The following is a 15,125-nucleotide window of genomic DNA, read 5'->3' as shown; positions in this document are numbered from 1 at the left end:
AAGTAATCCCACTGGGGCAGAAAGGGCTGGGAATGAAGGAGCACATGAGCCTCAGCGTTGGTGCCACCCAACTCTTCTCTCTGTTTTCTTCTGGCTCTGGGAAGCAGGTCTTCCTGGGTCTCTCTATTCTGTCTCCTGGCTCCAGACAAGAGGCTCCCTGGGTAGACACAAATTGCTTCTTTTCAGTTTCAAAAAGCCCAGCTCCTCTTGGTTTGTGTTGGCGGCTTCTGGCAGTGACTCAGGGCAGGAGTCTATCTGCTAGATTGGCCCCTGCTAAGACCACTGTGAACCCTCTCTCTGCTCTTGCATCCTCCTTGGCTCCAAGACAGCAGACTTTTCTTTCTTCTTCCCAAGAAGGGGCTCTAGAGGATTGAGCAGAGAAAGTCAGGTTTCTTCCAGGCCGGTTTCAGCCCTGGGATGTTCAGAGCAGCCTCTTCCTTCAAACCTCAGTTCCAAGGCTCCTTGCCCACGGCCAGTTGGTATGGAAGGAGGCTCCCAGCTGAGGAAGGCTGAGACAGAGCAGCTCAGGTTCTAGTTCCAGCGGTGGATAGTTGGAGTCACTGCAGGAAGAGGCATTGGCTGTCTTAGGTGGTTAAACGTTTGCCCTCCCCACAGAGTGGCTCAGCTGGTGAGCTTCTGTGGGGTCAGCCTCCTGCCACCACGCTGCAATTGCCAGATTTGGGGGGCTGGAGCAACCTAGGTCTTTATCCGATTCTGCTAGGTCTTTACTGATGCCTCTGGAGAGCCCTGCTGGAAATTGGTTTCTCTGCTTCCACCTTTGCTGGGGTGACCACAGGAGCATCCCCATAGGTCCGGTAGCCTCCAACCAGGCAGTATGTCTCTCCATGCCAGCCCACCTGGGTTTCTCCACAGCCTCGGTAGAGGACATGGTAGTGACCAGGTGTAGGAGGAGAAATGGGAGCCACTGTTGCTGGAAAGAAAATCAGATCTAATCAGTCATTTCTGCTATGTACAGTGACCTGCCAGGACCTCCCACCTCATGTCTCTCCCAGTTTCTGGCTGAAGTCCTTTAATCTGCTTGGTATCTGGAACACAGCCTTGGCCCATTGCCTCTATGAGTCCCCTAGAGAAGGAATATGGCTGCAAAAGCGATTCTATGTAGCTCAGGGCAGCAGCAGGGGACGCGGAAAACTGTTCTACATTCTTGGAGGAAATAGTAGAACCTGAGAACAATTGCATCTGGGGTCCTTTCCATCTCTCCCTTCCATAGCAGAAAAAGCATTTCTCAAGGTCTATCACTTCTGAGGCTTTAATGGAAATACCTTTTTAGTGTTGGAAAAATTAATATAAATGGGCTAAGAACTTCTCTCATCTTGGCAACCCCTCCTGGGCCCCATTCATACTGCCTATTTCAACCACACTGATCTCTAGCCCTCTGGTACTTTTACCTAGGTTAGCAAAAGGTCAAATACTGAGGCAGAGTGACCAGGAGGTTCAGAGCCAGATTCTGGGTGACAAGTCTAGGCTCACGTCAACCCAGCCTCCTAGGACACCATTTCGTCAGTCCTCCAGTCTTGGTATCACTCATCACTCTCCTTAGTTCTTCTGTTCTTCCCATTGATAGGACACCACATTTTCCCAGCACTCAGCAGCTCATTCTGTGTCTGAGGGGACCCATGTGGATGTCTACATGACAGCATGGTGAAGGTGCCTGGGTTTGAAGGAGGGTTTCATGAGTGGCCCTCAACAATTCTTCCTCGAACTGCTCCATTTATCACTTGCCAACAAAAATTGGCTTGACTTTTGCTGAGAGGCCACTCAGAAAAGGGCCAGAATGGAAGTATCTTGTAGCCAAAAGGGAAGGCTGCATTTATAAAGATTAGAAGCTTTCTGAATAGTTGCCCAGGGATGACATTTCACTTGTCCTCAGCAGTGAGCAGGAACACTGTAAGTCCCTGAGGGGGCCCCAGGTCACTTGTATTACTTACAGCTGATTAAGTTCTGAGGTGTGGTGGGCAAGCCCAAAAGGAACCTGTGTCAGCCAGGTGAAGTTGTGTGTATACCAATGACTCTTGTACAGATGCCTGACCTAGGCCTACCTGCTATGCTGCCCTCCCAGGGGACAGAGGACAAGTTAGAATGAATATAGAAGATCCGGTCAGACATTCTCTCTCAGGCAACCGAACAGATTGGTATCTGGTAGAGAACTGGTAGGGAAGTTTCCCCGAGAGCATCACGTTTGCGTCGTTACTCTGCCATGGAAACTGTGAGAAGGCTTGTGAAGTCATCACTATCCAGTGAGGTCACATAAGGAATCTGTGACTTGAAGGGCCGGCTTCAGGCTCTCGGGGTTTTGTGGGGGAGAGCAGGGTGGAGACAGAAAAGCACCTTGTCTGGGCCCTCACACTTCTCTTCCCAGCCAGCCCTAGGAAATAACTGTGGCACAGCTCCAGGGACCAAAATAGGGCAAGAGAACCCACATTCTGTGATTGGCTTGAGAGGCAAGACTAACCCAAGAGACAGTCAGGTTATATGGCACTGACCCTAAGTATTCAACAGCTGGGGAGGCAGAGATTTGTGTGGAAGTTTCCTTGGCAGTGGCCCTCAAGGATAAGTTAGATTTGGATTCGTGGAGAGGAGAGGGAAGACCTTCCAGCTGAGAAGAATAAAAGCAAAGACAAAGTCTTCTTGAACTTGTCCTTCTCCAAATGCAAATTCACAGAACCCTCACATTTTTACAACTGAGGACTCAAAAAACTAAGAGGTGAAGGGGGCCTACGTGAGGTTATACAAGTAGTGGAGAGGTGTTCTGCTCAATGGTAGGGCTTCAGGTGGGCTCTGGATTTATACCTGATAGGAATGTGAAGACAAACTCATCCTTTTCAAAGTGACACTGCGAGAGATGTTAAAGGTGCTCCAAGGCCAAATGAGGGTCCTGAATGGCTTTCACCAAGTGGGAATGGTGGGGCCGTTTTAGTATGAAATTTAGTATGAAATTTAGTATGAAATTCAAAACAAATTCATGACAAAACAACAACCTAATCATTACATTCATCTCTCCCCTAAAAAGGCAAATTACTGATATAACAATCCTACCACTGTGAAAGGATGAAGTGTGGGCTCAGCAGAAGTGTGGGTGAAAAACATTGTCAAACTGTGAAGAGGCGTTACTAAAAGCTGATTGGGTCCTACTCAGAGGAGGAGGAAATAGCTCTGCCCTGAGCTTGATCAGGCCCACAGGAAGGAACCACGTTTGGGGCAGCCCTGGATGCAGTCAGTCAACACTTCCTAGCAATGAGAGATAATCTTCCTTAAAGGGGCCCCCCTGTTGCTGACCTTGAATATGCAGAGATGGGATGCTTGTTTCCTGGGGCAGTTGCAAAAGGCATGTTCCCTGGAGGTACATAATGATGCAGGACTATTTTAGAAGTTGGGCAACAACAACAAAGTGGGGCAACGGTGGTTGAGAACCACATCATCTTTCTATTCCTAAATTGCTTGAATTAGTGTGGTGCATGTTAGGACACACAAAATCAGGCCTGATTAGAATTGACTGCCCTTGCAGAGTGCTGGGAGGGAAGATGTGAAGGCGAGAGCTCTGGGGGAGGTTCTTTCTGGCCAAGTGGGCCAGTAGAAGACCACTTACATTCTCCAAGGCTCAGGAGGGATTATTTGTCTGGGAACATCACTCTGGCCTCGTAGGGTTACTGATACATTATCAGGACCTGGGTCTTTGGGGAAGGGAGAATAGCATAGACAAATGGTTGTGAGCTCAGAAATATGTAATTTATTTTTTTAAGATTTTATTTTATTTTTTATTTTTTTAATTTTATTTATTTATTTATTTATTTATTTATTTATTTATTTATTTATGATAGTCACAGAGAGAGAGAGGCAGAGACACAGGCGGAGGGAGAAGCAGGCTCCATGCACCGGGAGCCCGACGTGGGATTCGATCCCGGGTCTCCAGTATCGCGCCCTGGGGCAAAGGCAGGCGCCAAATCGCTGCGCCACCCAGGGATCCCAAGATTTTATTTTTAAGTAATCTCTACTCCCTTCATGGGCCTTGAACTTAACCTAGAGATCAAGAGTCACATGCTCTACTGACTGAGCCAGCCAGGTGCCTCTGAAATCTGTTTTTTTTTAAAGATTTATTTACTCACGAGAGACAGAGAGTAAGGCAGAGACATAGGCAGAAGGAGAAGCGGGCTCCCTGTGGGGAGCCCGATGTGGGACTTGATCCTAAGACCCTGGGATCACTAGCTGAGCCAAAGGCAGAGGCTCAACCACGGAGTCATTCACGTTGTCCTGAAATCTGTATTTTTAACAAACTTCCTGGGCAGTTTTGCAAGTGATTCACGGGTAGAGTGACCAAATTATTGTCCAAACTGGGTTACTTTTGAGAGTTAAACTGGGCAACATTAAAAGTTGGCAACTAACTCAACCCTTGGTGCACACAGACAAAATTGTCATCATTATGTTATGTGTATGATTTTGAGCAACTTTATCCCTCTGAGCCTCAAGTTTCCTTATATGACCCCTCTCCTTCTACCCCTCTCCTCTGCTCATACTCTCAAATAAAATCTTTAAAAGTTTCCTCATATGAGAGCCATGATTATACATGTAGTGCAATCTTCTGTTCTCTGCAACCTTGTCCTTTGCAGTGTGCAAGTATTTTAAGTTTTTTTTTTTATTTTTTTAAAAAATTTATTTATTTATGATAGTTACAGAGAGAGAGAGGCAGAGACACAGGCAGAGGGAGAAGCAGGCTCCATGCACCGGGGGCCCGATGTGGAATTTGATCCCGGGTCTCCAGGATCGTGCCCTGGGCCAAAGGCAGGCGCCAAACTGCTGCGCCACCCAGGGATCCCCCAAGTATTTTTTTGTGTGTGTGTGTGTGTCCAAGTATTTTTAAGTTGTTTTGTAGAGTGTGACTTTCAACTGCACATTACTTTAGGCTTATATACTACAGAAACTGGAACCTAGGAAACAGTGAGAGGATGCTACATGCTTATTTTGCCAGTTTTGTAAAAAGTTTAATCCTCTCTCTTCCCAGGCCACAAAGAGAAAGAATGCAGAGCTTGGAAATGCACACCAAGCAATACTTCTGTGTCAGTCTGTCTTTTCTATTCTTCTGGCAGTACTTCCTGAAGAGACTTCACCAAGAATGCCCAAGCTTGCCACGAGCACTGTTGGTGAAGAAAATCTCTACTGCTAGTCACGTACCCTTTCACTTCTCCGAGGGGCTTAAGGGATGTTTTGGGGGCAGGAAATAAAATCTAAGTGTTTACTAATTAAAACGGCAACAGAAAGAGCCTCTGTCCCAGATGTTTGTTTAGAGTGTGAATCTTCTCACAGTCCAATGAATTCCACCCCAGTGGTAACTAATTATTAAGCGAGACCCATAAAAACATTATTTATTGTTAGAAACTATAACATAATACAAAGCCAAAAATCTACTTTATTTTTCCCGAGTCATGTGAAAGACTGCAAAGAACCGTGCTAAGTAGCTCGCTCTCCATTTAGGGCCACATCTATCTTTGGAAACCAGACAGCAGCCCACCAGGCCTTCAGGGAGGTGACTAGGTAGCCCAGTGCATCCGTTTTGGTTTTTTAATTTTATTTATTCATGAGAGACACAGAGAAGCAGAGACACAGGCAGGGGGAGAAGCAAGCTCCACCCAGGGAGCTCGATGTGGGACTCGATCCCAGGACCCCAGGATCATGCCCTGGGCTGAAGGCGGTGCTAAACCTGAGCCACCCGGGCTGCTCAGCCCAGTGCATCCTACTGCCAAGTGCACTCACACACTCAGAACAAAGGGAAAGATCCCTGTTAATGGTATCATGTTTAAGCTGGCTGCCATCAGACTTGCTAGGGGAAAGACTCTCACTGAGGATCTAGTCCTGGAAGACTTCTCCTCCGACGAGCTGCCAGCTCAATCTTCTGAACCAGGCTTACATCCCAGGGATGGGTCACAAAGCTGATGACAGTGCCAGGCACCTCACTCCCTACACGGCCCACCCTACCGGCTCTATGGATGTAGTCTTGCAGGGTGAGGGGGAAATCGTAATTGACAACTAGCTCTACATGGGTGCTGTCCAGGCCCCGAGAGGCTATGTCTGTGCAGAGAAGTATGTCCCGGGAGCCCTTCTGGAAGCACTGGAAGATACCTGCTCTCATTGAGGCTGGCATTTGTCCCTGCAGCCTTAGGTGTTGGATTTTGTGGTCATCCAGAATATATCCCAGCCAGTTCACAGTGCTGGAGCTATTACAGAACACCAGAATAGTTCCCGAGGGGCCAGTCCTATATGCTCTGTCATGCTGCTTGAGGATCTGCACCAATTCAGTCACCTTCTCTGCTCCCTTCAGCCTCATAAATGTCTGTCTAACATGAGGCATGATGCAGTGGAGCTTAGAGCTGGTGATGGTGGTCATAGAGTCTGGGCTGGCAACTTTACTCAGCAGCTGGCTTACACCTTCGGGAAATGTGGCCCCCACCAGCACTAACTGAGCTTTGGGATTGAAGGGGTCTTTTAAGTCATCTGGGTCTTCTGCTATATGGCTCTTCAGCAAGATGTAGTCCACTAGTTCCAAGAAGCTTTCATCCAATAGTGTGTCTGCCTCATCCAACACCAAGAAGGAGAGCTGCTTCAGGCTGACTAGGTGACTTTTCAGGGCCTTCCACAGAGCTCCTGGAGTGGCCACTAGTACGTCTGCTGGAGGTTGTTTGGACAGTTGCACCCGGATCCTATTCATGCCATGGCCTCCCCCTAGCTCTCGCACCTGGAGGCCCAAAGAGATGCCCAAGGGCTGGGCCACTGCCCGCACCTGTTCGGCTAATTCTCGCGAAGGCACAAGGACGAGGCCTCGAGGAGCAGGTGTACTGTGGGGATTCAGACCTGGCCGGCCCAGGAGCCGCTGAAGCAGAGGTAGTAGGTATCCGAGAGTCTTGCCACTGCCCGTTTCCGCGGCGCAAAGGATGTGGCGGCCGCGAAGTAGAGGGGGAATGGTGCTGCACTGCACGGTTGTAGGCCGAAGGACTTCAGGCGCAGCCTCCTTCAGCGCACGAAGCACTGGGGGTTCCAGACCCAGGTCCGCGAAGCTGCCCTCGGATGAGAGGTTCCGCAGCGCTGGTACCTCGTGTTGCGCGCGCTCGATGGAGAAGTGGTCTCTGCGCGAGCGCCGATTCTTCCAACCACGCGAAGCTAGTGGCGCGCGCTCCCAGCGGCCCAGCGTGAGGCGCGCCGGCTGGCTCAGCTCCCGCCGCCGCGCCGAGATGAGCAGCGGGCCAGGCCGCGCCAGCACCAGCCGCGGGGAACTCCGTCGCCCGCTCTGCCGCTGTTGTAGAGCCCGCGGGATGCGAACCACCGGCAGGGGCTCCTCAGGACCGCGGCCCGCCAGGTCCCGTCGAGGCGCGCAAAGCCACTGGGCCGCGAGCCGCAGCAGCCGCGGCGGCCGCGCCACAGCCATAGTCCCCTAGGCGTGCGAGAGGCGCACGGCGATGACGTCACGAGCGCGCGAGGCCTCGTGGACGGTGTCCGGCGCGGCTCAGTAAGGCTTGTGGAGTCGGCGAACCCTGAGCAAGGAGGGAGAGTCTGTAAAGTTCAACTGCGGCGAGGTCTGTAGGTCCGAACAGGTGTTGGCGACGTCCAGACCCGGATCGGCCTGGGGGAAAAGGGCGCGATGGAGGCAGGCGCGGGGTCCGGCGACACGCGGCGCTGGGGGCCGGGCCTAATGGACAGGAGGGCGGAGGGCTTCTGGCGATTGGGTGTCGGTCCTGGACATTCTCTTTTGTCGCTCCCACCGCTCCTTTGGTGGCTTGTCTAGTGTTGGTCTCCGGTAAATTCCGAGGGTGCGGTGGTGTTTTCCCAGGTGTGATCCCCGCGCAAGGTCTGGTAATAAATGTTTACTGAGAATCTGAATGTATGGTCAGGCCTGGGGGAGAAGACGAGGGCCAGGTGTCTTAGATCTAGCCCCCCCCTTCCCTTGGCCAAGAGCTGAGAGCCCCGAGGGCAAACTGATGGCCCCTCTGTGAAGCGGGAGCTGTGAGATCTTCAGGCTTTATTTCAAGAAGACCTTTCTCTTTGTACTTACCCCCACCTTTCACCTGAGGTTCCCTCTCCATTCTCTTGCCAAGCCTCCCAACTTTTTCATCCTGAACCTACTATTCTTGCAGTATGCTCACCTTCACTGGGTTCCCAGTCAAGATACATAAATTGCTTAAATAGTGGTGAGGAGGGTCCTTGATCACTCAGGTGATCAAATATGTGGCTTGTGTTACATAGCCCTGGCCAGACAGAGTATTTTACTTGCATTCAGTTGTTCAGGTTGCAAAAAAACCCTTATCTGTTTCTGATTGACTTACCTCGCTTAGCATTATACCCTTTGAATCCATTCATGTTGTTGCAAATGGCAAGATTTAATTCTTTTTTTTTTTTTAAGGTCTTTTATTTACTGATTCATGAGAGACACACAGAGAGAGGCAGAGACACAGGCAGAGGGAGGAGCAGACTCCCGTCAGGGAGCCCCATGTGGGACTCAATCCTGGGACTTCAGGAGCATGCCCCGAGCCAAAGGCAGAGGCACAACCACTGAGCCACCCAGGCATCCCAAGATTTTTTTATTTATTTACTCACGAGAGGCAGAGACACAGGCAGAGGGAGAAGCAGGCTCCACTCAGTCCGACGTGGGACTCGATCCTGGGACTCCAGGTTCACGCCCTGGGCTGAAGGCAAGCGCTAAACCGCTGAGCTACCCAGGGATCCCCTATCTCACATCTTCTTTATTCATCAATCCAGGGACTCTTGGGTTGCTTCCATAATTTAGCTATTGTAAATAGTGCTGCAATAAACATAGAGGTGCTTTTTTTCCCCCTTCAATTCGTGTTTTTGTATTCTTTGCCTAAATATCCAGTCCTAGAATTGCTGGATCATATGGCAGTTTTATTTTTAATTTTTTGAGAAACTTCCATACTGTTTTCCACAGTGACTGCACCAGTTTTAATTTCCACCAACAGTGCAAGAAGTTTCCTTTGTCTCCACATCCTCACCAATGCATGTTGTTTCCAAAGAGATAAATACTTGAAAATTTCAAATGCCATTCTGATACATAAGTAGACTTTCTGGAAAGTTACCCTTCAAACCAGCAGAGGAGAGAGTTTTGAGTAGCGTCAGGTGAACAGAGTCATTGGATAGAGCAAGCAATGGCTCTCAGGTGAGGGTGATTTTTGCCCCCACCCCACCCCGGGATATTTGACAGAATTTGGAGACATTTCTGGTTGTCACATCTGGGGAGGTGCTACTGGCATCTAGTGAGCAGAGGCCAGGGATGTTGCTGAACATTATGCGGTGCACAGGAAAGCCTCCCACAAAAAAAAGATTATCTGGCCCAACATGTGAATAGTGTGTTGTTGAGAAACCCTGCATAGACTATGAGGACTGAAGAGAGGCTGAGGTTACATGTGCTTTCACTTCAGGTAGGCATATCTGACAGCCTCTTGCGCTGGCTCTGCCTTATCCCCAGAATTTGTAATGAGGACACTGATGCCATTGCTTGCTACGCCCTTGGGATTAGGAAAGTTGGGGGTCCTTCCTGAAAGTCATAAACACAAGAAATAGTGACTCAAGGAAGTGAAGCTGGAGAAGAGAAGTTTAGAGAGAACAAAACTGTCCTCATGGGTCTGGGGAATGTGCCAAATGGAAAAGAGCTGAGGTGTGCCATGGGGTGTACCATTCCAGAGTGCAGAATTAGGACCCATAGGTAACAGGAAGATTCTGAATTTGATATAAAGAACTGCTGTAACAACTAGAATTGCCCAGGTCTGTCTTGAGGATGCTGAGTTTTTCCATCATTGAAAGTTCATATCCAGGCCGGATGACCGCTGGTTGGCAATATGATTGAAGGGAGTTGATATAAAGGGCACTGCAAGATATTGTGATTCTATACTACTTTTATGATTCTTCTCAAGAAATCAGAGCTCCTTGCTCCTTATCTATGTAGCTTCTTCTTTTTTTTTTTTTAAGATTTTATTTATTTATTCATGAGAATACACAAAGAGGAGAGAGAGAGAGGCAGAGACACAGGCAGAGGGAGAAGCAGGCTCCATGCAGGGAGCCCGACGTGGGACTTGATCCAGGGTCTCCAGGATCACACCCTGGGCTGCAGGCAGCACTAAACCGCTGAGCCACGGGGGCTGCCCTATGTAGCTTCTTTGACATCTGACTCAACAGGTCTTATCCATTTACACATGCCACTGTTTTTTTTCAGATAAAAACAAAGTCTTACTTTGCACCAAGCCAGAGTAGATACACTGAAGGAATTATCAGAAAAGAATAATACATAGGTATGTAGTTGCATTTGGGTTCTACCGAAATATTTGGGGCAGGGAAGCTGGTTACTATATGGCTACTTTCTCACCATGCTCAAGTCCTTACAAGATGATTAACTCAAAATCTCATAAAGATTGGAGTCTGTCTGAGCCAGTCTCTGCCCATGGTCCTTAATTTCTTTTTGTCAGTTGTCAGCTACTGAATAAGTCTCTTCTCTTTTCCTGCTGTTCGCAGGAGACATTGAGTAATCTCTAGTTGTTATTGAGATACATTTTTATATTATAATACTCTAGAAATAAGAACGTTTTACTTATTTGTGAAAAGAATGAGAATAGGGGCCTAACTTGGTAGTATTTTTTTCCCAGGGCTGTTATAGTAACTCACGTTGCCTGGTTACTCCATAAGTTTTAAACAGAATTATTGTCCCTTGGATCTCAGGTGATAATGGTACAGCCATTCATTTATTTATTCGTTCAATAAATATTTCCTGGGCACCATGTATATGCTGGGTACTGTTCAAACAGACAGTGGGCAAAACAGGTAAAATTCCTGCCCTGATGGAGTTTACATTCATTCATTCATTCATTCATTCATTCATTCATTCATTTAAGAGTTTACATTCTGAGTTAATTGACTTGGGGGTAAGGCCTGGACTTTGCTATTTTTTAAAGCCTTTCCAAATGATTCTAATATGCCTCCCCATTTGAGAATCACAGTTATAAACAAAGCACTTAGGAAATTGCAAGGCATTGCAAAAATAAAAAGTAGCTGTTAGTATTCTCTCCCTGTTCCTTTATTTTCCTGCATGCATCAGGACTGTTGTACAAGTGCTGAACATTTTCTTTTCAGCCTGTGTCACTATCTGCCTAGATCATTTCATCCTCTTTCTAACCCAACTCCTTACTTCTTTCCTGTCTTTCATTCTCCAGTCCATCATCTGTTTTCCGAATGATCTTACTAAAAAGCACAGCCATGGCCTTGTCACTCCTTGACTCAGAAGCTATTAATGGATGGATGCCTGTGGCCTACAGCTTATCTCCTAATCACTCTGCAGAATCTGCCCCCAACTCCATCTCCTGCTACTTTCTTGAAAATGTATTTTTTAGGGCTCCTGGGTGGCTCAGTGGTTGGGTGTCTGCCTTTGGCTCAGGGCGTGATCCCAGGGTCCTGGGATCGAGTCCTGCATCAGGCTCCACGCAGGGAGTCTGCTTCTCCCTCTAACTATGTCTCTGCCTCTCTGTCTGTATCTCTCATGAATAAATAAATAAAATCTTAAAAAAAAGAAAATGCATTAAAAATATTTTATTTATTTATTTGAAAGAGAGCAAGTGAGAGAGAGAGAGCATGAATAGGGGGAGGGGTAGAAGGAGAGAGAGAGCAGCATACTCCGCACTGAGCTGGGAGCCCAATGCGGGGCTTGATCTGCCCTGGGATCATGACTTGAGCTAAAGGCAGACACTTAACCGACTAAGCCACCACCTGGATGCCCCTCCTGCTTTCCTACCCGAATCTTATTCATTCTAGTGGTAGCTCTTATGCAAGTTGGGTAAGCAAGGGATTGGGGTAGACATTTGTCTGCTCTGTAATCATACTTGAGGTATGGCAAGGCACTTGAAATGCTCTGTGATAGAGTACACATTTGTCTGTGATAGAGCTCTTCTTTGGCTGAAACATTAACCGTATTGTGGTTCTTGTTGCCATTTGACCTGTTAGCTTCTTTTTTATTTTTAAAATTTTTTAGTTTTTTTTTTTTTTTAAAGATTTTATTTATTCATGAGAAACACAGAAAGGATTGAGAGAGAGGCAGAGGGAGAAGCAGGCTCCATGCAGGGAGCCCGATGTGGGACTCGGTCCTGGGTCTCCAGGATCACACCCTGGGCTGAAGGTAGCACTAAACTGCTGAGCTACCCGGGCCACCCATTTTTTAGGTTTTATTTATTTATTCGTGAGAGCCACAGAGAGGGAGGCAGAGACAGGCAGAAGGAGAAGCAGGCTCCATGCGAGGACCCCGATGTGGGACTCGATCCTGGGACTCTTGAGATCATACCCTGAGCTGAAGACAGACACTCAACCGCTGAGCCACCCAGGCATAGCTTCTTTTCACAACAAACCCTAAACATCTACCTTATGCCAGATGTGTACTTTGTGACAAGGACCTGGTGATGAGCAAGATGTAGTGATTGCCTTTAATTTGTGATGAGGAAGGCAGATTGATAGTTAGTTGCTCTTGTAATTACAAGAGTATATTCCAATGTAGGACAGGAATGAGCTAAGAGGAGCTCCCTTACTCTGTGTTTGGGACATAAGTGTCAGGGAAGGCTTTCTGGAGGAAGTGACATCTGTATGGAGGTTCTGAAAGGCTACTGGAAGTCGGCCAGGTGGAAGAATAGGAATATGGGTTCTAAGCAGGGGCATCTTATTTAGAGACTCCAAATTGAGAGAGAGCAGGTTAGTTTGGGGAGCTAGAAACAGATCAGAGTAGCTGAAACTTAACATGGAGGAGTTAAGAGGGCAGGAGGCAAATGATGAATGGCGGGGGGGGGGGGGGGGGGGGGGCGGAGCAGGCCTTGTGAAGGAGCTGGGACTTAATTCTAAGAGCAGTAGGGAAGGCTTTGGAGAACGGGAATAATATCCTATCCTGATTTGTGTTTTGAAAGACCCCTTTGGCTGCTGGAAGGAACATATACAGAACATAATAGGCCTGGAAGCAGAGAGACTGGTTTGTAGGCTCTTGTCATCAGTCACTTGGCAGTGGCAGATCCGAGCAGCTTCTTGAGGTCAAGAACTTAGTCCTTTCCATTTCTTTACCTTCAGCACTTCACATAGTGCCTTCATCCTAAAAGAGCTAGTAGATGTTTGTTGATAGAAGAGTAGACCTAGAATGTATTGAAAGTGTAAAAGCCCAGTAGCAAGAGCAGTGAACATTTATTAAGCCCTTACTACGTGCAGAGAGCTACTGAGCATCATAGAATTAATTCTTCACAATATCCCACCTGGCAGATTCTGCTGGGGCCTCATATTCCAGAGGGAGAATGGAATAAGGTTAATTATTCCATTCTCTACTAGGTTAATTCATCTGCCCAGGGCAGAGTTGGGATTCCAGGGCAGGTCCTCTTCTTCTTCTTCTTTTTTTTTTAAGATTTTATTTATTTATTCATGATAGACAGAGAGAGAGAGAGACAGAGAGACAGAGAGACAGAGAGACAGAGACACAGGCAGAGGGAGAAGCAGGCTCCATGCAGGGAGCCCGATGTGGGACTCGATCTGATCCGGGGTCTCCAGGATCACGCCCTGGGCTGAAGGCAAGCACCCAAATTGCTGAGCCACCCAGGCTGCCCTCAGGGCAGGTCTTCTGATTCAGTGTTTAGAACTGTAACAGAGATATACTGTATTACCTCTTTCTCATTATAAATATATTAGGTCACTTTAATTTTTTTCTTATCTACAGGTGTTTTGAGTGGGAAGTAGGATAATTCTCTGAATATTTAATCCTAATTGACTTTCATTTTAACTCTATATTTTATTTTATTATTTATTTATTTAAAGATTTTTATTTATTTATATGTGAGAGACAGAGAGAGAGAGAGACAGAGGCAGAGGGAGAAGCAGGCTCCATGCAGTGAGCCCGACATGGGACTCGATCCCAGGTCTCCAGGATCAGGCCCTGGGCTGAAGGCAGGGGCCAAACTGCTGAGCCACCCAGGGATCCCTAAATTTAATTTTAAAGAAATTGTTTTTTAAGCAATATCATAGTCTCCAGGAAAATTTATGTGGAAGAGACTGGGAAGTTTTTTCCTCTTTTTTAAAGATTTTATTTATTTATTCACGAGAGACAGAGAGAGAGAGAGAGGGAGAGGCAGTGACACAAGCAGAAGGAGAAGCAGGCTCCCTGCAGGGAGCCCGACATGGGACTCGATCCGAGGTCTCCAGGATCAGGCCCTGGGCCAAAGGCGGAGCCACCCTGGCTGTCTGCCGGGAAGGTTTTTTTCCAGTCCAGTTTGTTGTTTTCCTTGAATAGTGTTATCTTTAATCAGAAAGCATTATAATTGATGGGATTTTTGTATCTATGAAACTGAAGTTAAGGCTACTGAGAAGGTCATCAAACTGTCATAGAGAAGACCAGCCCTTAAAAGAATGGCAGAGAGATTGTCTCAGTTTGTGTGACTAAAATGGTAATCTGGGTATGATTTTAGGGCTGGGTGAATGGTTGTGATGGGAACTGGGAAAGGGTGGGGACAGCCTAGCTTCTTTGAGAGGAGCCTTCTTGGAGGCAGGCCCTGTCAGGCCCTGCTGGCATGCGCCAGAGGGAGTCCCTGGACCAATCTCCCAACAAGAGGGTGTCCTCAGCCACCACAGAGTAAGTGTTTGGTCACGCCTTCCTTTCGAAGCTGCTGCTAAGGGGCCAAGCCCTGGCTCAGGGCTAGAAACCTGGCAGTGAACTAGGTAGCCATGTTCCTGTCTTTGTGGGACTTGTTATCCTGGTGATCTAGAGCAGGAGATGGGGGATAAACGAGAGACCACACAAGTAAGTGCGGACACATGGATTGTAACTGAGCTATAAGGAAGAACAAAGTGTTGTGAGAGCATGTGACTAGGGACCTGAAGTTAGATGGTCTGGTAGGGAAATGTCTCCAAAAAGGGGACGTTCAAGGTAAAGAGGACCTTAGTGTGGGTGTGTATGATTGAGTCCAGGAGAGTGTTCTAGACAGAGAGGACTGCAAGTGCATGGGCCCCAGGCTGCAGAGAGCTTAGTATAGGAGACTTTCAAAGGCGGCCAGGGGGCTAGAGCAAGGAGAATGAGTGGAAGAGAGGCTTAAGATGAGCTGGAGATGTGA

At 47.7% G+C, this 15,125-nt stretch overlaps 3 protein-coding genes across 11 annotated transcripts in view; 1 reads left to right on the top strand and 2 right to left on the bottom strand.

The window, feature by feature from the left end:
• Window positions 1-2,127, bottom strand: DPEP2NB (DPEP2 neighbor). The gene is given in 4 exon segments (XM_026011690.2): window positions 1-684; window positions 686-727; window positions 729-931; window positions 2,061-2,127. Coding segments are annotated over 4 exon segments (375 nt in total). The 3' UTR covers window positions 1-621.
• Window positions 2,128-5,362: 3,235 nt separating this feature from the next.
• DDX28 (DEAD-box helicase 28) lies at window positions 5,363-7,484 on the bottom strand. Its single transcript, XM_026011542.2, has one exon. The coding sequence runs from the start codon at window positions 7,430-7,432 to the stop codon at window positions 5,849-5,851; it is 1,584 nt and encodes a 527-aa protein (XP_025867327.1). The 5' UTR covers window positions 7,433-7,484; the 3' UTR covers window positions 5,363-5,848.
• Window positions 7,194-15,125, top strand: part of DUS2 (dihydrouridine synthase 2) — a 50,108-nt gene continuing 42,176 nt past the window's right edge. Inside the window, exons 1-2 of one of the 9 annotated variants that reach the window (XM_026011543.2) lie at window positions 7,466-7,580; window positions 10,229-10,304. The gene's annotated coding sequence lies outside the window, so the exon portion shown is untranslated. Of the gene's footprint in view, window positions 7,581-7,829; window positions 7,853-10,228; window positions 10,305-15,125 lie in introns of those variants that run through there. The other 8 variants (XM_026011546.2, XM_026011548.2, XM_072731646.1 and 5 more) reach the window with 8 other exon arrangements.

This window comes from Vulpes vulpes, chromosome 12, assembly GCF_048418805.1.
Source record: "Vulpes vulpes isolate BD-2025 chromosome 12, VulVul3, whole genome shotgun sequence".
In the NCBI taxonomy this organism is placed as follows: domain Eukaryota; kingdom Metazoa; phylum Chordata; class Mammalia; order Carnivora; family Canidae; genus Vulpes; species Vulpes vulpes.
This window is presented reverse-complemented; position numbering and strand designations above follow the sequence as displayed.

Excerpts from the sequence above, each read along its gene's own strand:
- DDX28 (XM_026011542.2), bottom strand. The coding sequence starts at position 7,432 with ATGGCTGTGGCGCGGCCGCCGCGGCTGCTGCGGCTCGCGGCCCAGTGG.